The following is a 20395-nucleotide window of genomic DNA, read 5'->3' as shown; positions in this document are numbered from 1 at the left end:
CTCTCTCTCTCTAACTCTCTCTCTCTCTAACTCTCTCTCATACCGCCCCCCTTTATCCTCTCTAACTCTCCCTCTCTCTCTCTCTCTCTTTAGCACATGGTCTCTCGCTCAAGTACCCTCTCACGCTCTGGTACAGAGTAAGATAGGTAATGGAGGTGAGTAAAGGTCAGTGGGGCAGGGGTGTGGTCACAGATGTGTACTGGGCAGGTCAGTGGGGCAGGGGTGGGGTCAGTGATGTGGTGTGGGTGGGTCAGTGGGGCAGGGGTGTGGTCACAGGTGTGTACTGGGCAGGTCAGTGGGGCAGGGGTGGGGTCAGTGATGTGGTGTGGGTGGGTCAGTGGGACAGGGGTGTGGTCACAGATATGTAGTGGGTGGGGCAGTGGGGCAGGGGTGTGGTCAGAGATGTGGAGTGGGCAGGTCAGTGGGGCAGGGGTGGAATCAGTGATGTGGTGGGGCGGGTCAATGGGGTGAGGGGTGGGGTCAATGATGTGGTGTGGGTGGGTCAGTGGGGTTAGGGGTGTGGTCAGTGATGTAGTTTGGGCAGGTCAGTGGGGTGAGGGGTGTGGTCAGTAGGGCAGGAAGTACGGTCAGTGAGGCAGTGTGGGTGGGGTTTATGGGCTGTGTGAGCTCAGTGATGCTTCATTAGTGTGTGTGTGTGTGGATTATACTGTCACTGGTGATTAGTGTAAATCTGTCACAGAGACAAACACACACACTGGATAAGTCAGGATGGCCCTGACCGAAATCTTTCACCTCCCTCTCTCTCTCTCTCTCTCTCTCTCTCTCTCTCTCTCTCTCACTCACTCCCTCTCTCTCTCTCTCTCTCTCTCTCACTCCCTCTCTCTCTCTCTCTCTCTCTCTCTCTCTCTCTCTCTCTCCCCCTATCTCTGTCTCTCTCTCTCTCTCTCTCTCTCCAGGACGTGTGTGGTGTCTGAAGTTAGCGCTGTAGCGATGATGCTAATGCAGCTGGTGTGTAGTGGAAGCTCATCCTCCTCTGACAGCTGAATAAGAGGCTGATAACAGGGAGCAGCTTCAGCTCCACAGCTCAGCGCGCGTGGGAGGGGCAGCGTGTCTGACGCTGTATGAAATGTTCTAAATGATGTACTAAATGTATTTGACACATTTGGGGGGAGAGGTACAAAATTAAGGGTACCAGGTTCCACAAAGCGTTCTTTAGACGATTTGTAGAAGAACCAATTACCGAAAGAAAAGGAGTCCCAAAACGTACACTTGATAAACAAAAATATTCTAAATCTTATTTTTTTAATTCTTATGTGAATTAATACGCTGATACTATTTCATTATGTTCAGAAACTAAATCATTATTTTTTAAAAACATTTTTGTTGTTTTGAGAAATTTCTCTCATTCATGTTTATATATTAATAATTACATTTGTTTATATTTTCATCTCAGAGTAAAGATTTTGTATCACACAATAATGGCAGAGCAATTCACTCAATAACCAAAAAATAATAATTCAGTGCTGGATTTTTTTATTTTTAAATGGGTGAATCTGCCTCCATAGCTGAAGCTCTGAAACAGTGTAAACAGCGACATCTGGTGGTTTCCTGACATCATAGCAGCTCTAATCACACACACGGGGCTGAACTGACTCACTGCCTAGATCTAGATCTACTCCCCTTCACTCTGCTGACAAAGGACCATTAGAAACCACTAGGGGTAAAGCCTAATGCTTTTGCTCTCTAATGGGAATTAACTTAATGGTTTCCAATTGAGACCACTAGTTTCCTGTAGAACACTTTCAGATCCCATTAAGAAACCATCAAATGCACTTAAAATCAGCCACTGGTCACCTTTTAAACCATTAGGATCCTTTACACTGTGATATCAACCCATTAAAAAGACTAAACACATTACAGAACCATCAGGAACCAACAGACACACTTACTGAGTTCTAGCAGAGCTACATCTGATCTGTGTCACATCAGGTCAAAAAATCCGATCTGTGCCAGTTCAGTCTGCGAGTGTGAACACAGCCTCTGCTCTCTCTGCTCGGTTCTCCTGATGGTTCTCCTTCTGGGTCTGAGTTCTCTCAGTGTTCTGATTGGCTCCTGTGTTTAGGGGCGTGGCCTCAGAGCGACTGCAGCTGTGAGGCCCAATTAACGACGTGAGATAAAAGCCCAGAGAGCAGCTCGTCTCCCTCTTTAACTGTGACCTGCTGCTTTGGCTGATCTGCTGTATCTGTTGCTCTGATGGAGCTGGTCAGTGAGATGTTTAAGCTGCTGCTTCTGCTGACGACTTTGGTCTGTTTGGACTTTGGTGTCGGGTCAGCAGATCCTCCTGGTCCTGATCCCCCTCAGCTCTACGCTTCTGGTCCTCACCAGGAGCTGAAGGAGCCGCTCGACAGGTCCAACACTCAGGTCAGAACCGTCTCTGTGACCTGCTATCCCACCTACATGGATGTCCGGGTGAAGGCGGATCTGTTTGGGCTGGGGATGATTGTGGACCCTGCAGACCTGTGGCTGGGAGCTAATGACCAGTCCTGCAGAGTGACCTCAGCTTCTGATGAAGAGTACATCATCCAGTCAGCCCTGATGGACTGCGGCACTCAGCAGTGGGTATGAAGACCAACACGTTCATGAAATATTATATTGGGTCACAAATATTTAAGTCCATCAGACGATATGGCTGAAATGGGAGTCATGACTTTATCGTTCGTTTGTCTTTTGGTCTCTGATGAGAAAACCCATTTGTGGGTTTCTGATGAGTAAATCCCATTTTAGAAAATCTAAATATGAAATCAGATCAAACTGTTAAAGTCCAGAAAACTGGACCTATTCTTTTTCCACTGTCCATCAGTCCAGAACTGAAAGGTCCAGTTTTATGGTTTTTGGTGCTGAAGATCTGTACAAACAGGACCTGACCCGGTTCTTCAGGGTGTTCTCCTCTGTGTTGGCGTCAGCTGCAAGGATTAGCAAATGTTAGTTTAGCGAGTTCTTTACTCTTCCAGGTGAAAGTCACTGACCCTGATGTTAAAACTGATGTTGCTGACCTGCTACATACTGCCTCCCCAGAGTACAGGCCAGCAGACCATTAGAGGGCGCTTTACTGCCCACAGGCTGAGAAACCCTGGCGTAAGCTAGCTAGGAGGCTTATGTTAAACAGTCATTCTCCATGTGTTCTTTGTGTGACTGCAGGACGGTGCAGTGTATCGTTTTACCAGCCAATAAGGAAAGATAACCAACCAAATTAGACGCTTTAGTGACGTTCGGTGCTTTAAACACCCTGAGACATTCGTCCACTATGCACACCTAAAATGATGGTTCAAGGGTTCTTTAGTGAAGAAAATGGTTCTATATAGCACCACAAAGATTTCTTCTAATGTAGCAAGCCTAACGTTGTAACAATAGAACCCTTTTTGGTGCTATATAGAATTTGGCACTATTTTCAAAAAGGTTCTATATAGAACCATCTACAGCACGTTCTGTCAATCTGAAGAACCATTTCATGATGCAAAGAACCCCTTAATCATGGAAGGGGTTCTTTGAGTGTTCATGGTTCTATATAGAAACATTTTCTTTACTAAAGAACCCTTGAAGAACCGTCATTTAAGTGTAACTTAAAGATTTAATCACTGTTTTAATCAGTGAACAGGTTCTGAGGCTGTTTCAGTCATACTAAACTCAGCTGTTGGATATGAAGGAGTTTACAAAGCACTATTTCATGTTTACTCTGGACTGGAATGTTTTTGTTTATTTTAGTATAAATATTTTAACTGGATCTGGATTAAAGTTATATGGGGAGGGTCTGTCGTTAAGACGGGTCTTGTGTAGTGAAACCTTACAATTTCAGCCTGAAACCAAATTTGCTCAGCTTATTTGCATTGTATACCTGAGTGTCCTGCTGTTGACCTGAAACTTTGAGAATTTGTAGTTAGGTAAGTTAGGTAACTATGGGGTCAGGCAGGGTCAGACACTAGAGGGCGCTCAGAGGAGGGTCCAGAATGTATTTACTTTAATTTCACTGAAGCATGTTTTTTAATGCCACTCCTGGACTCTGTGCTGTTTTGTGTTTATGTATGTAAAGCACTCAAATGTGCTAAACATGCTGATAAACATGCTGAATTGATGTAAATGAGCGAAGGTACCAGTACATTAAGTCACCAGTGTTTAATGACACTGAGCAGAGCTTAAATACAGGTGTTTACAGGAGGTCTGTGGTATGTCTTTTTGTGCAGGTGACAGAAGAAGCCCTTATTTACACTAATCTGCTTGTCTACTCTCCATCGCCCTCTCTGGGTGGACTGGTTAGAATGGAGGGTGCGGTCATTCCTGTTGAATGTCATTATAAAAGGTAAACAGAGCTGACAGACCTGGACGCATGCAGGTAGGGCTGGGGAAACACTGATCTAATGATGTTTGGATGAAAAAGATAAGCAGAGGCCCCCATTACTGACTTTTAGTTAAATATAATTCAGTGTTTGAAGCTCCTTAGCAGATACTGTTTTAGAGCCGTAAAATGCATTATTTACATTCTCCACTAGATGGAGCTGTAGTTTCCAATGAGACCAAGGCTTCAGTCAGTGGTGGTCAGAAGGTGGCCAACTATTAACTTTTCTGAGCCCAAACAAGAGCTCCAAGTAGTAATGTTAATCACAGTATAATGCAGTATGGCAGATCCCAAAATCATGCTAATATCATGGGGCCTGCAGTGCTCAGCTTACAGAAGGACATATATTTTGATATGATGTCTTCATATTTTCAAATATACTGACTATTAGGTAGCATCTTATTAGTTTTCTGTAGGTTCCCCCAGTAACATTCGTTTTCTCGAGCTGTTGAATGTTGACATGGTAATTTAATTTATTTATTCAGGAAGGTTGTTATTGACAGTGACCCAGTTCTGCCCACCTGGATCCCCCACCAAACCACCGTGTCTGCACTGGAAAACCTGCACTTCACACTCAGACTGATGACCAGTGAGATTCAATAAGTTTTCAATGTTCTCCATTCATAAAAGGTCCAGACTCCACCCACAAATGAGTTCTGTCATAGCTACTGTTGTGAGATTGGACAAACTTTACAGAACGCTGGTAAAAATCATTCAGCCTAATGAGAAACTGTAGAACAGACTCAGTTTATATCACAATACCTACATTTAGAGTCAGTTATTCATTCAGCCTAATGAGAAACTGTAGAACAGACTCAGTTTATATCACAATACCTACATTTAGAGTCAGTTATTCATTCAGCCTAATGAGAAACTGTAGAACAGACTCAGTTTATATCACAATACCTACATTTAGAGTCAGTTATTCATTCAGCCTAATGAGAAACTGTAGAACAGACTCAGTTTATATCACAATACCTACATTTAGAGTCAGTTATTCATTCAGCCAAATGAGAAACTGTAGAACAGACTCAGTTTATATCACAATACCTACATTTAGAGTCAGTTATTCATTCAGCCTAATGAGAAACTGTAGAACAGACTCAGTTTATATCACAATACCTACATTTAGAGTCAGTTATTCATTCAGCCTAATGAGAAACTGTAGAACAGACTCAGTTTATATCACAATACCTACATTTAGAGTCATTTATTCATTCAGCCAAATGAGAAACTGTAGAACAGAGTTTCTATCTGAGTACCTGTTTATCCTGCAGGCTGTGGTGTAACAGGCTGTTTCTCTCCTCTGCAGGTGATTGGCTGTGGGAGCGAGGCTCTGGCGTTTACTTCCTGGGGGATAAGATTAATATTGAGGAGGTTATTTATACGCCCCGGATGGATTTGCGTGTGTTTATTGATAGTTGTGTTGCCACGACAACTCCTGATACAAATTCAGCCCCCAGATATGCCTTTATTGATGAAGGGTGAGTGATCAGGGAGATAACGGTTTAAATCACTGATCTGCAGTGATCAGTGAACTTACTGCTTCCTTACAGCCTGATTGGGCATCAGTTCATATACATTCATCACAGTGTAGTCTTTAGTCATCACTTGTGCGTCAGCTATTTAGAGGGCAAACACCACAGATACCCCAGCAACCGCTTAATTTCCAGGTATTGCTAGAAAGTCTTCAGGAAATCGGCTTTAAGTTTTTGTTCCATAGCCGCCGGGCCCCCCACTGTTTTTTATAATACTCGAAACTCTCTACATTATTTTTGTTACTGTTTGGCCTTTTTTAAATTGATTAATAGCTGATAAGCAGTGATACACAGTAAAATCACTGTAGCCCTATGACAGATAAAATTAGGACGGTGTCTTCAAGCCAGTTTTAATGGGTGTTTTTTCCAGAATAATGTAGGTGGTTTGTGTTGAGGTTATGGCTGGAGTTATATGGATTAAATTAAATTAATGGACTAAATGATCTGAAATAACAATTCTACATTAAATTATCATTTTCTTCTGTAGCTCTTCTGTAAATAAAGTTTTCACACTTCCAGAACTTCTAGATCTTTATCTTTTTAAAAAGAATTAAGACCTTTTAGATGCTTTTATAAATGATTTTTTTGTGATAGAATTATGGATCTCTTCTTAAAGAATCTTAAGGTGTTTCTTAAAGACCTATTTTGAATTAATTTTGCTTTGTTTGAGAACCTCAATCTTTTAAGAAGAATCTTAAGGTCTTTCCTTTTAGATGTATTTGATGGGCTTCTTGAGAAATTCTGGAAATTTAAGTGGAATTTCAAGACTTCTTTTTAGATTGTTTTTTTTTTTTCTATGAAGCACCTTGATTTGATGGAATGTGCTATTTAAATTATTATTATTATTATTTAGGGTTCACTGATGGTTTGTCAGACTAAATTTAAAGTAACTTGTTTGTTTTAAACTCCTCTGGCTCCTCCTCAGGTGTTTGTTGGATGGTCCGCTGACCGGCTCAAACTCTTACTTCCTGCCCAGAGAGCGTCCGGGCAAACTGCGGCTCCAGCTGGATGCCTTCATGTTCCACCAGGTGGAGAGCGCTCAGGTATGTCTGCTGTATAAACACTCCCGTCTGGCCTGAGTCTGGCCTGAGTCTGGCCTGAGTCTGGCCTGAGTCTGGCCTGAGTCTGGCCTGAGTCTGGCCTGAGTCTGGCCTGAGTCTGGCCTGAGTCATAATGGACTGAAGTGCGGCTCACTGCTAATTGGTGGGTATAAGCTTCCATTGCTTGTTAGCTACATTAGCCTTGTAGCTCCAGTGCTAAAACTAAAGGTATATAACATGTTCATACGACAGTATTCATGGGCTGTTACTGCAAGACTATTATTGTATTTCTGCCAGATCTTCATCACCTGCACTCTAAAAGCTTATCCTCTTAATTATGTGAGTGAGTCCATGAGCAAGGCGTGCTCCTTCATAGATGGCAGGTGAGACTGTTATTTATTATTATTATTATTTTTGTTATTATTTTCGATCATTAACAGTAGTATTTCTCACTGTTAGCTGGAGATCAGCGGAGGGAGATGATTGGACCTGCAGTAGCTGTCAGAACCGGTTCCAGTCTGATCAGCTCGGGTGGGACCAGGCTGTGCCGTTCTCCCCCAGAGCTCTACCGGAGTCTGGCTGGAGGAGCACCGGGGTTTCTCCAAGGATGGCGATTGGTTCTGAGGGTGAGTTGGGCTGTGTTCAGACTGCTGGCCCAAATCCAAATTTTACCATGCAAAGAACACTTTACACATACAGAGGGGTGTTTGAGTGTTCGTGGTTCTACATGGAACCATTTTCTTCTCTTAAAACTTTTTAAGAGTGTAGGTTTAAATAGGTTTCTATGGTTACAAGGTCTAAATCTGATTGAGTTTATGAAAGTGTGGAGCTGTAAGTGATCAGATCTGTTCTCCATCCAGATCAGTTCTAGATTAGAGGAACAGTGAACCAGAGTGATGGCTGATGTTTAAATGTATACAGAAATGCATGAAGTAGTTCTGATCAGCTGATTGATTTGCAGCGCTGGAGCAGGAGGCAAGCGTAGGCCCGCTGTCTGTGGTCGCCTGGAGGAATAAACTGGGCATGATGGCGCCCCCTAGAGCGAGGGGTGTTCCTCACTTCCCTTCAGTCAGCAAAAGGAGACCCATCCCCCATCACAGCCTGTGGAGGAATGGAGAACCCAGCAAGAAAGGTCTGTAAAGCTGACCTGTGGAACCGTCCCGTTAGTCTCGTTTTAAATGTCCGTGTCAGTAAAATTCCCGTCTTTGTGCAGATGTGGAGAATGCGGCCGTCACGGATGCAGAAGAGTTTGAGTTCACAGATCTGTGGGAAGACAGGCGGTCAGCAGCAGAAGGTACCCTGAAATATTAGTGACTATTCCATTAATTATTTGGGGTCATTCTCAGCACTGTAGTGACACCGACATGGTGTTGGTGTGTGTGGTGCTGGTACAAGTAGATCAGACAGCAGTGCTGCTGGAGTTTTTAAACACTGTCCACTCACTGTCCACTCTATTAGACACTCCTACCTTGTCAGTCCACCTTGTAGATGTAAAGTCAGAGATGATAGCTCATCTGCTGCTGTGCAGTTTGTGTTGGTCATCCTCTAGTCCTTCATCAGTGGTCACAGGACGCTGCCCACAGGACGCTGCCCACAGGACGCTGTTGGCTGGATATTTTTGGTTCTCAGCCCAGCAGTGACACTGAAGTGGTTAAACTCCAGCAGCACTGCTGTGACAGTAAAATACATCCTCATTAAGTGTTTGTCCTTTAGCTGTAACACAGCACTGCATTAAAGAATGTTTTACTTTTAGTTAAAAGGAGGCTGGTGTGATTAGCAGCTGCAGTTCACTATGCAAAGTGCTATTAAATTGTGGTTGATTGTCCAAATTGTGATTAACTGCAATTGACAAGTGCAGTTAAGTGTGGTAATTCATGACTGACCACACAAAATGCAATTAATTGCTTGACCACATAAAATAACATGATTAACTACAAGGTTAAATACATTTCACTTCACTGCACAAAATGTGATTCACTGCACAAATAATGCAATTAATCAGTAACTTTAGTCCCTTTAAGGCCTTGTTTTTCATTGTTTTAATGCACTGTAGGCTTTCAGCACCAAAAATCACAATCAGTCTACAGTGCATTAGTGCCTTTTTCTTTAGCTGTATTTGTTATTTGGATGTCAAATGTGGATCCTGTGCTCCTGCAGACTCTGAGGCCGATGGAGCTCCTGAATCTGAACCCACAGAAACTCCAACACCTTTCACAGCCTCCTCTGAGCCCCTCACAGCAGAAGGTAATGCTGAATGGCTGTGTCTCAAAGCAATACTTTGAACTAAAATGAGCCCCACATCACTCCTAGCCTGAATGTAGTCAGACATGTTTGTCTGAAGTCTTCCTCCTTTAGTTTTAACACTGGAGCTACGAGGCTAATGTAGCTAACAAGTAATAGGAGCCTATACCCCACTGATTAGCATGAGGCTAACTGGATGCCAGTCATGACATGCTTGCCTCCTGTTTGTTAGCATCCTTTTTTTGCCAGATCTGTACTGAATTTTCTGTTCCACATTAAAAGGTAAAATTAATCAAATGTCTGGAATATTCATCCTAAAGATGTCCGCATGACACTATGCTAACATGATTCCATGAGGAGTTCATTTACAATAACCGCTAAACTTCCTCCTTTAAAGTGGAGCTGACTGTAGTTATTCTAACTCAGCTCTGAACCCTCAACACGTTTAGTCTAAAGCTGTTATTGTTCATCATTGAGGCATCAAGAGTTTGTTTTACAGCAGTAACAGTCAAACACAAGCGCTGTTCTGCAGCAGAACCTGAATCAGCCAATTCAACCAATCAGCGCGCAGTGTTCGGGTCAGGTGACTCAAACTGCCGCCTGTTTGAGGCAGAATCTCAAACGACTCCTTTTCCTACAAAGAGCAGCAGGTCTTAAACTAACGGCTGCTGATCTAAACAGAGCTCAGTGAGTCTCAGAACTCGTACACAAAGACTAAACTTAACTCAGTGACTGTATAGGGAGCAGTGAGGCGTCTGAGACTCAGGATTTTCAGAGCTCTGATCTTATAGATGATTAATATTCATCATTAACGGCTGTTTGTGATCAGTTTTCAGATGTTTACCTGCTTGTTTTATGGTAAAGATGTTAAATATTGACCTTAAGGAAATTTGTGTCCATTCAAGGGCTTTAACTCAAACATGAGGTGACCACTGGAGTTACCTGCTTTTGACAATTTGAATAAAACAATTTTTTAATGGTGTCATTTGGTTATCTGTTATTTACTGAATCAAAACAGCCCAAATGTGATTATTACCTGGAATGCACAATTTTAAAAAAATTATAAATTAATGATTTAATTTATTGAAATGGAGGTTTTTGCAAATATCTTGTGCTGTAACCTATTTGACTTATTTTTGCAGATGATTCTTTTCTCCTCCCAACTGTGAGCTCACCTGAGGACATGACTACAGTCCATTCGCTGGACTTCAGCCCTGCGGCAGATGAACTAGATGCTAACTCCAACTCTCCAGTCTATCCTTACAGTAGCACGATGCTAAACGCTACATCGTCGGAAAGTAAAGCCGACACAGTGACCTCCACTGTCTCTGAGGGCCGTCCTAAAGGTTTACGGAAAGGACCAGTCTGAAGTGATGCGATGTGGATGGTCAGTTTGAGAAATAAACGTTCCAAACTGCATCAGCTGTGGGCTCTTCATTTCTCCTGGGCTAGCAGATTAGCATCAGCAGTGACTCTACTGTTTTACTGGGGTTTCCTACATTGGAGATCCTAATGTTTGTGAAACGCTCCATTTTAGTCAGAACTGTTCACAGTGGTGGTGATAGGAACCAGACATCCACCTCTAAAATCTCCCTCACAAAGTTCCTACATGAAATGGTTATGAATTCACTGCCTGATGACTGAGACACTGTTTTATGGTAGTTTAGAGAACTTAAACTCCATTCATGGTGGAGGGATACATGCAGGGCGCTGTGAGGCAAAATAGTCCCCAAAGAAAACTTATTACTTCAGATTTTCCACTATTTTCCATCATCAACATTCCATATAAACTCAGAAGACTTGTGTAGGTTCACTGGTGGTTCTGGATAGTTAATAAAATGTCTATTTGTGTTGTCAAGGCGACCCCTGGTTCCTATCACCACCACTGTAAAGACGTCTGTTTCGATTTGCTCACTAGTTCTGTATGTAGTGAATCAGTACATGGTAAATATGAATTCAGGCACTGGCTTCATCAGTGGAGGGAGATACTGGGATATGGGTTACATGTTTAGTTTAATATGAACAACAGAACAGAACCTAAAGCCCAAGACGATCTCGCACTGAGTGCGTTCACTTGTACGTTATCTGATCAACATGTTTACATGCTCTTGAGTAATCAGAATTGGGAAACTCCAGGTCTACATGAGTCAGACAGTAATCAGATTTCTGCTTTATAATGAGCCAATGAACTCTCAGAAGACAAGCTATAAACATAACGCAGAGCTCAAACTTCATGCTGTGGCTTCCCCCCACATGGAGCTGCTTTACCTGAAAATAAGAACATACTTCATCTAGAAGACGAAGAATATTTAAATCCTTCATTTCGTTGAGTGTATTTGGTTTCAGTGTCGCTCCAAAAGTGTTTAGCTGTGTCCCGTGGCGACGCTGCTCGCTCATTTCCGGTACCACCATCTGTTTTCACACATGCTCCGACTGAGAAATCTGAAAGAAATCAGAGTTTACAACACTGAGAAATCTGATTCCTGAGCTCAAATCCAGCCTCTTTATCAGATTTCTTAATCGGATTTCTAGATCGGAGTATGGTGTTTACATGATCATTTGAATAATCAGATAACTGCAGAAATCTGATTACGATTGGATTGAGTGAATGTAAACTCGCTCAGTGAGAGTAGTTTAATGTAATGAGGACGTGGCTGGTGCTGCACTCGGACTGAATGTCTCAGTCTTAATGGTCAGTACTGCGGTGTGTTGGGGAAGGAGACTCAGCAGAGGCTGTGATTCTGCTCTTCATTCACACCAGCAGAAGAGACTCATACAGAGAGCAGAGAAGGGCTCTCAGCTTCATTAGGCTTAAGTGTAAATTTTTTTTTTCTTTATAAATACAAGTCCCATCCTGGGGGGGGGGTGCACTGTGATGTCAGGTGACTAGTCAGGTGCTTTAGTCACAAGGCACTCACAGAACAGGCAGGAGCTCCAGTGGCAGGAACTTACAGTTCTCACCACAACTGCTGTAACAAAACAAAGCCTCCTCTGATTACAAACCCATAGAAACCATTGAGTTTCTGTTTGTTCCTGATGGTTCTGTAGTGTGGTGATGTGGGAGCGTTCAGTACGGTGAAAGGTGTGGTGATTGACAGTAAAGATAACGAGTTTTATGAAGATTTTGCTACAGGAAACATCCCGATCCCCTGGCAGGAGGAGATGATCGAGACCGGGGTGTTCGGAGAGCTCAACGTGTGGGCCGAAAACGAGAAACTGCCCAACGACCTCGACCCCAACTACGTAGAGTCTAAAGGAGGAGGATGTGTGCTGCTGTAAAAGAGAGGGAAATAGAAAGAGTGGAGATCAGTCGTCCACTGAACTCCACAGACACATAAACCAGCTCTGTGTAAATGCAGTTCAGCTCTGAGAGACAGTTTAGTTTATTACAGATCAACACTAACAGCCTCTCTCAGAACCTCTAAAAGGATACCAATGATAGTGAATGAGTAATAGTGAGATATGATGTATAAAGGTTTTTTAGCAGTAAATGATAAGACTTTTCAATTCAGGTCTCACTGTGAGAGGAAACTGTAGACCTGCTGAATTAATTTTATATTATTCCTCTATAATTTATTAGATTATGAAATGATGTAGCCAGAGTGTGAGGGGTTAGTTACAGGTATGAGTGTCTGGGTAGGAAGTATTCTGTCTGAGAGAAAGAGTCACTGCAGTGAGGCTGACAGTCACCTATGAGTCTCCTGCACTGCAGCTCCAAAACCACAGACAGAAAAATTACGATTGTTCACATTTAACCACCTGGTTACTGTAAAAGCTAACAGAGCAGAGTGGCGGCTAATGGCTAATTAACCACGGCGCTGCCTTTAGCAGCACTACAGTAGATGTTTTGGGGTGAACGACTGAAGACTGAGATTTCCTCACAGTATTTCTGCAGTAGTTTTCTTTACTACTGTTTATCTACCTCAATATAGCCTGAAGTATAACATAACATATCAAACGGGCCACACTTTATCTTTTCCCCCCAACATGTTAAATTCAGCATGTAAACAGTAGCTGTGCATTAAAACGTGCATTAAAATGTGCAGATGTGTGTAGAGGATACAAACTTACAATTATATATATTTTTTTCATGATGCTTAAACTTTGATTTCATATAGTGACTGATTTATTGTGTTTACCATTCGTTAAACTTTATTCCTGATCCAAATTAACAAATGATTACTTCTTTCTCAATTTTGCTTGTTAAATATGATTATTGCGGACACTGTGAGGAGAGACCCCAAGTAATGAAATGACAGACCTCCAAACAGAATATCAAAAGGAAAACTGAGCCATATAATCAGCCACCTCTAAAATTCTCCCACCGTCACTCACCCAAACACCTCTTCCTAAAAAAAAGTCAAATCACTCTGAAACATGCTCATGTGCCCTTCAACGCCATGTGAGAAAGAAAGAGCCAGAAAAAGAAGAACTGACCAGTGGTCATTTTTATTAACTGAAAGAGACACGGCTCACGCCACTCTCACTGTCCAGTGATACGAGCTTCAACAACGAGCTACGACAACGAGGTAATGTAAATCACGGCTTCTCCTCAAAATCACAACCTTTAACCTTTAAATTACAAAACACAATCAGAAACTACTGACTGTAGTCATGAAAGATGGAGAGTCTGTTTAACAGGAAGTTCAGAAATCTGTCTGTCTGGACTTTTCGGTCATTCCGAGCTCGTCACCAGGAAGCATTAGAGCGACATATTGTGAAAGTATGATGTGTTATTGTGCTTTTGAGAAGCTCCGACTATAAATCCTGTGTTTATGAGTCAAACAGTGTGAGTGTTTTATACACTGTGAGTGAAACAGCAGCCAGAGCAGGCGTCACATTCACACTAACACTAACTGTGACATTAGGGGTACCACAGGGCTCCGTACTGGGATCACACTGGTTAGTTCAGTTTATATATCCTCCTGTTGACACTTCTGTTTCACAGCTTTATAAACAATACAGTCCTATATCTATACTGTTTATACAACTCATGAAGTGTCTGTCCAGCATATTTAGCTGGATTAACTGTAATGTTTAAAGACTAAACAAAGTCAGAAATCCTCTTTAGCGACAGTGAACAAATGAGAAGAACGTACTACAGAAGAGTGAAGTTAGACATATTATTCATGACTTCTCACAATAATATAATTTAGAATGCCTTTTTTTCGCTCTAAAGAACTTAACGAGTTCTCCTCACTCTGAGAGACGCAGAGAAGACGCCTATTCTTGTTTAAACTACTGCAAAGTTTTGGAGTTTACTAAAAACAGAACAAAATCCAGGTTGTTCAAACATTTTACCTGTGAAATTCTGACAACCTGGAAAAGCAGGTGCTCCTCTAGTTGTTTACTTTAGAATTAATTTTTAAAACATTTTTTTTAGCCTTTAAGGATCTGCAGTTTAAAGATCTGCAGGATCTTCATACGTCTCTAATCAGGGTTTAGTAGCAGGACCAGCTTTAGAGCCCAAAGAGTTCAGCATGTGAGGAGCTTTTTATTCTCCACAGGAACTCAAACTATTTATTACTATTTAAAAAAGGAACTTTTATTTTGAATTCTCATTAACTAGCTTTGATTTTCTCTGTGTTTTTGAGTTTAAACATGAATGTAAAGCACTGCACTGCATATTAAATGCGTGGTATTAATGAAGCAGGTCTGATCGTGTCTTTCAGCTCCACACTTCGGGTCATTTTGAGGATGTTTGTGTAAAAGCTGTAGTTGCGGAGCTGGAAGTCCCCTGGATTCCCGTCAGCGCCTGAAACGGACTTTAGATAAACACTGAAAGCTGGACTTCAGAGGAAGGAACACAGAGATGGCCGCCCTGAAACCGAACGTCCATCAGAAACCAAACCTTCCACCAAAACCAAGCCTGCAGTCGCTGCAGGGGCCAAACTCCGCCCACCGGCCCGCCGCTCTGGACAGGGCCATCAGGAGGATCGAGCCGGGAATGGTCAAGCAGAGGGCGCTCAGCCTGAATGCCAAGCAGGACGGCGGCGGGGAGGGGCTAAATATAAACGGGAAAATGTCTTCAGTCCCTAAAGCGGAGTTGCAGCGGTCAACAGGAATGGTCAGAGAACAGATCCAGAAATTAGCTCTGCCCAGAGAGAGAGATGAGGACAAACAGAAGAACGAAATGACAGAACCGAAGGAGGAAAGGAAGACATGGATGAAGGACAAGATGACTGACCACATGGAACATGGACGATCAGGTATTGTTTGAATATACTAGAAACAGCAGGAGATTAGCTCCGCCCACTCAGCCTACAGCAGTTTAGCCTCGCCCATTCAGCCTACAGCAGGTTAGCCCCGCCCATTCAGCCTACAGCAGGTTAGCCCCACCCACTCAGCCTACAGCAGGTTAGCCCCGCCCATTCAGCCTACAGCAGGTTAGCCCCGCCCACTCAGCCTACAGCAGGTTAGCCCCGCCCACTCAGTCTACAGCAGGTTAGCCCCGCCCACTCAGCCTACAGCAGGTTAGCCCCGCCCATTCAGCCTACAGCAGGTTAGCCCCGCCCATTCAGCCTACAGCAGGCTAGCCCCACCCACTCAGCCTACAGCAGTTTAGCCTCGCCCATTCAGCCTACAGCAGGTTAGCCCCGCCCATTCAGCTTACAGCAGGCTAGCCCCACCCATTCAGCCTACAGCAGTTTAGCCCCACCCATTCAGCCTACAGCAGGTTAGCCCCACCCACTCAGCCTACAGCAGGTTAGCCCCGCCCATTCAGCCTACAGCAGGTTAGCCCCACCCATTCAGCCTACAGCAGGTTAGCCCCGCCCATTCAGCCTACAGCAGGTTAGCCCCGCCCATTCAGCCTACAGCAGGTTAGCCCCACCCACTCAGCCTACAGCAGTTTAGCCTCGCCCATTCAGCCTACAGCAGGTTAGCCCCGCCCATTCAGCCTACAGCAGGCTAGCCCCACCCATTCAGCCTACAGCAGTTTAGCCCCACCCATTCAGCCTACAGCAGGTTAGCCCCGCCCATTCAGCCTACAGCAGGTTAGCCCCGCCCACAGTCTACAGCAGTTTAGCTCTTGTATTGCTGTGGGCTCTGCTGGAACGCTGTAGCTTTGGTACATTTATTTTGCAGAGCTATAATTCGACCTGAGAAGGTTCAATTTGAATCTTATCAGAGACAAAGACAGAGGTTAGGTTTGGTATGTGGGCTTGTAAAGTAGGTAAGATGATAATTTTTCAGGAATAATCAGATCATTAATATCAAATGACTCATAAATCTTATGCTCAGGTGTGAAGTATATAAAAAAAACCTCTCAGTATTTTCCAAACAATTTTTATTTTTCGTTAAATTAAACCTTATTTTGTAGGATGACATCAGGTTGATTTTCTGATGGGTGAATTTTATGTAGTACATTTGTTTTAATTGGTTTTATTTGTTTTTGTTTATCCTCTACAGCTGCATTCAGAATCACTCCTTAAAACCACAGTTTATGATTATCCAGATCTGTTAACGGCACGAGCGGCTTCTGGTTCAGGTGTCAAAGTCGGGGATTCAAATGAATCATACGGGCTTATAAGAATTATTAAAATTAGAAATGGTGTGATAACATTTAGGTTTCTAAATGCAGTTTAACACTAAAACCAATAAACACAACAACAGCAAAATTCTAATTATCTGAAGTTGTAAGTATTGAGTCCTGATATTCATTCTAACACAGCCGTAACAGGAAACCCTGCTAATGACTCGCCTTCTTCCCCTCTAGAGCCTGATAGGAGTGAGATGGAGGACAGCGGGTGCGTGGCCAGACTGGAGGAGGAGGGCTCAACCACGCCACCCTGCCCCCTGCAGGAGAAACACTGCCACTGCATCTGCCACCTGCAGCGGCCTGGAATGAAGCTGGTATGGGTTCCACTGCAAACGGAGGAGAAGAACGACAGAACGTGGGCGGAAAGCGAAAGAAGTCAGACGAGTAGCGGGTCACTAAAGAGGGAAGGCGAAAGCATCAAAGGGGAGACGGATGGTAGACGGGGAGAGACGGCCACATACCAGACACCTCCCTCCAGACACACAGCCTCTGTAAAATCTCCCAGAATGCCTCAGTGCATTAACTGCTGGAGCTTTCTGCTCCACCACAGCCCTCAGAAGCTAGCGGAGAGCGAATGCATATACGAAAGCGTGGAAGTGCTAATCCATCGGCTGACCCCTGCAGTGAAGCCCCCGTCGGCCCCGCAGGAGCAACAAACTGACCGCCCCCCCATGGAGGAGGCTGTCTACCTCGAGCTCCTGCCTTCTGATGAGAACAAGCCCAAACCCCCGACTCCGCCCCCCAGACCACCGTGCCCACAGTCCACCAGTGGTCCTAGTACAGAGCCCTGTGGTACGCCCACAGCTAGAGTCAGTGTTATGTGAATAACAAAAGTGATGAAAAAAACTGCATCACACAACACACCTGTTTATACACCTGTAATAGTTATACTACTGTCTATCTAATGTACATGAAACGGAAATATACCTATTAATGCTGATCTCATTTTCTTAAGCCTGGGATTATTTTTCTAGGGAGGTGCTGTAATTCGAGTGATTACTGATAAGATCTGTGATTTCATTCCAGTATGAATCTGCAGTGTCTGTAGTTTTTACAGTCTGCTAAGTAAGAATTCCAGAGTGAATTATCTTCTATAATTCGCTGAACTCGGTGGTCCTTCAGTAACAGTGACCCTGATTTAATCCCCCCTCACAGTGATGTAATAATAAAATCAGCACCTCTGAGTTTTGGCGAGTGGGAGACGAGGCTACTCGCTAACATGGAGCTCCTGGCACAGTTCCTTTATCCTCATATTCCAAACAGGACTGTAATCTCTAATATTTTTGATAATCGCTTAATTAGAAGGAAAACATAAATGAAATATCCAAAGGTGCTTCTTGCATGGAGAGCGATTTTCAGTGTTTGTTAAATTGAGTCCACTTTACTCCTTTACTGTAAAATTTTGTCGAGGGTTATTTAATATACCTTGTTAGCATTATGGTAAACAGGTACTTCTGTAATCCTTTAAGGTTTATGTTTATGTGAATATTAACTGTGTCAATTATAACTCTCCACTTTCTAGAGGGAAAGAGAAGTGATGAGAAAGATTCAGAGACGGGAGAGGAAACAGAGTAAGACTTTCAGCTTTACTCACAGCTTCAGCCCTCAGAACACAACACAGCTAATGCTACAGCTAACAGTACTAACATAATGATTAACTCTACAGCAAAGGCTACAGATAACAGTACAGCTAATACTACAAACGATATCATCACTAAAGCTACTGCTAACACCACAGCTAACTCTACAGCTAATACTACAACCAACACTACAGCTAATGCTACAACCAACACTGTAGCTAATACTACAACCAACACTACAGCTAATACTACAACCAACACTGCAGCTAATACTACAACCAACACTGCAGCTAATGCTACAACCAACACTGCAGCTAATACTACAACCAACACTACAGCTAATGCTACAACCAACACTGCAGCTAATACTACAAACAACACTGCAGCTAATACTACAACCAACACTGTAGCTAATACTACAACCAACACTGCAGCTAATACTACAACCAACACTACAGCTAATACTACATCCAACACTGCAGCTAATACTACATCCAACACTGCAGCTAATTCTACAACCAACACTGTAGCTAATACTACAACCAACACTGCAGCTAATTCTACAACCAACACTGTAGCTAATACTACAACCAACACTGCAGCTAATACTACAACCAACACTACAGCTAATACTACATCCAACACTGCAGCTAATACTACAACCAACACTGCAGCTAATACTACAACCAACTTTACAGCTAATATTACAACCAACACTGCAGCTAATTCTACAATCAACACTACAGCTAATACTACAACCAACACTACAGCTAATACTAAAACCAACACTGCAGCTATTACTACAACCAACACTACAGCTAATGTAACCAACACTACAGCTAATACTACAACCAACACTGCAGCTAATAATACAACCAACACTACAGCTAATGCTACAACCAACACTGCAGCTAATGCTACAACCAACACTACAGCTAATGTAACCAATACTACAGCTAATACTACAACCAACACTGCAGCTAATAATACAACCAACACTACAGCTAATGCTACAACCAACACTGCAGCTAATGCTACAACCAACACTGCAGCTAATACTACAACCAACACTACAGCTAATACTACAACCAACACTGCAGCTAATACTACAACCAATTGTACAGCTAATGCTGGTTTAGCTGGTCACCCAGTATGGTCATTTTATTTGAGCAGCACACCAGCATCCAAAACTCAACATATGCTGGTTTTGCTGGTGCCCAGCCATGCTGGTCTTGTTTTTCTAGCAGGGCTACAGCTAACACTACAGCTAATACAGCTAACACCACAGTAAATACAGCCAACGCTACAGCTAATACAGCTAACACCACAGTAAATACAGCCAACGCTACAGCTAATACAGCTAACACCACAGTAAATACAGCCAACGCTACAGCTAATACAGCTAACACCACAGTAAATACAGCCAACACTACAGCTAATACAGCTAACACCACAGTAAATACAGCCACACTAAAGCTAATACTACAACCAACTCTACAGCTAATATTACAACCAACACTGCAGCTAATTCTACAATGAACACTACAGCTAATACTACAACCAACACTACAGCTAATACTAAAACCAACACTGTAGCTATTACTACAACCAACACTACAGCTAATACTATAACCAACACTGCAGCTAATACTATAACCAACACTGCAGCTAATACTACATCCAACACTGCAGCTAATACTACAACCAACACTATAGCTAATACTACAACCAACACTACAGCTAATACTACAAACAACATTGCAGCTAAGACTACAACCAACTCTACAGCTAATACTACAACCAACACTACAGCTAATACTACAACCAACACTATAGCTAATACTACAACCAACACTACAGCTAATACTACAAACAACACTGCAGCTAATACTACAACCAACTCTACAGCTAATACTACAACCAACACTGCAGCTAATACTACAACCAACACTGCAGCTAATACTACAATCAACAGTACAGCTAATACTACAACCAACTCTACAGCTAATACTACAACCAACACTACAGCTAATACTACAAACAACACTGCAGCTAATGCTACAACCAACACTACAGCTAATGCTACAACCAACACTACAGCTAAT

General features: G+C 42.9%; 3 protein-coding genes across 3 annotated transcripts in view; all 3 read left to right on the top strand.

The window, feature by feature from the left end:
• Positions 1-2171: 2171 nt before the first annotated feature.
• Positions 2172-10581, top strand: LOC118814913 (zona pellucida sperm-binding protein 3-like). The gene is made up of 11 exons (XM_036580796.1): positions 2172-2580; positions 4200-4315; positions 4837-4940; positions 5664-5835; positions 6815-6932; positions 7227-7312; positions 7389-7555; positions 7891-8061; positions 8143-8223; positions 9087-9173; positions 10313-10581. Exons 1-11 carry the CDS (start codon positions 2215-2217, stop codon positions 10537-10539), a joined length of 1695 nt encoding a protein of 564 aa, XP_036436689.1. The 5' UTR covers positions 2172-2214; the 3' UTR covers positions 10540-10581.
• A 4401-nt stretch (positions 10582-14982) lies between these two features.
• On the top strand, positions 14983-17534 carry LOC118814623. Its single transcript, XM_036580320.1, has 2 exons — positions 14983-15379; positions 16888-17534. The coding sequence occupies exons 1-2, from the start codon at positions 14983-14985 to the stop codon at positions 17532-17534; spliced, it is 1044 nt and encodes a 347-aa protein (XP_036436213.1).
• Positions 17535-18235: 701 nt separating this feature from the next.
• The window catches only part of LOC118814622 (rho guanine nucleotide exchange factor 15-like), a 26649-nt gene continuing 24489 nt past the window's right edge, over positions 18236-20395 (top strand). Inside the window, exon 1 of the mRNA XM_036580319.1 lies at positions 18236-18281. The gene's annotated coding sequence lies outside the window, so the exon portion shown is untranslated. The remainder of the gene's footprint in view (positions 18282-20395) is intronic.

Source organism: Colossoma macropomum, unplaced genomic scaffold (genome assembly GCF_904425465.1).
Source record: "Colossoma macropomum unplaced genomic scaffold, Colossoma_macropomum, whole genome shotgun sequence".
NCBI lineage: Eukaryota > Metazoa > Chordata > Actinopteri > Characiformes > Serrasalmidae > Colossoma > Colossoma macropomum.
This window is presented reverse-complemented; position numbering and strand designations above follow the sequence as displayed.

Coding starts and splice junctions, on each gene's coding strand:
- LOC118814913 (XM_036580796.1), top strand. CDS start 2,215: ATGGAGCTGGTCAGTGAGATGTTTAAGCTGCTGCTTCTGCTGACGACT. Junction 2,581..4,199: donor ACTGCGGCACTCAGCAGTGG/GTATGAAGACCA, acceptor CTTTTTGTGCAG/GTGACAGAAGAAGCCCTTAT. Junction 7,556..7,890: donor GATGGCGATTGGTTCTGAGG/GTGAGTTGGGCT, acceptor ATTGATTTGCAG/CGCTGGAGCAGGAGGCAAGC.
- LOC118814623 (XM_036580320.1), top strand. CDS start 14,983: ATGGCCGCCCTGAAACCGAACGTCCATCAGAAACCAAACCTTCCACCA. Junction 15,380..16,887: donor CATGGAACATGGACGATCAG/GTATTGTTTGAA, acceptor CTTCCCCTCTAG/AGCCTGATAGGAGTGAGATG.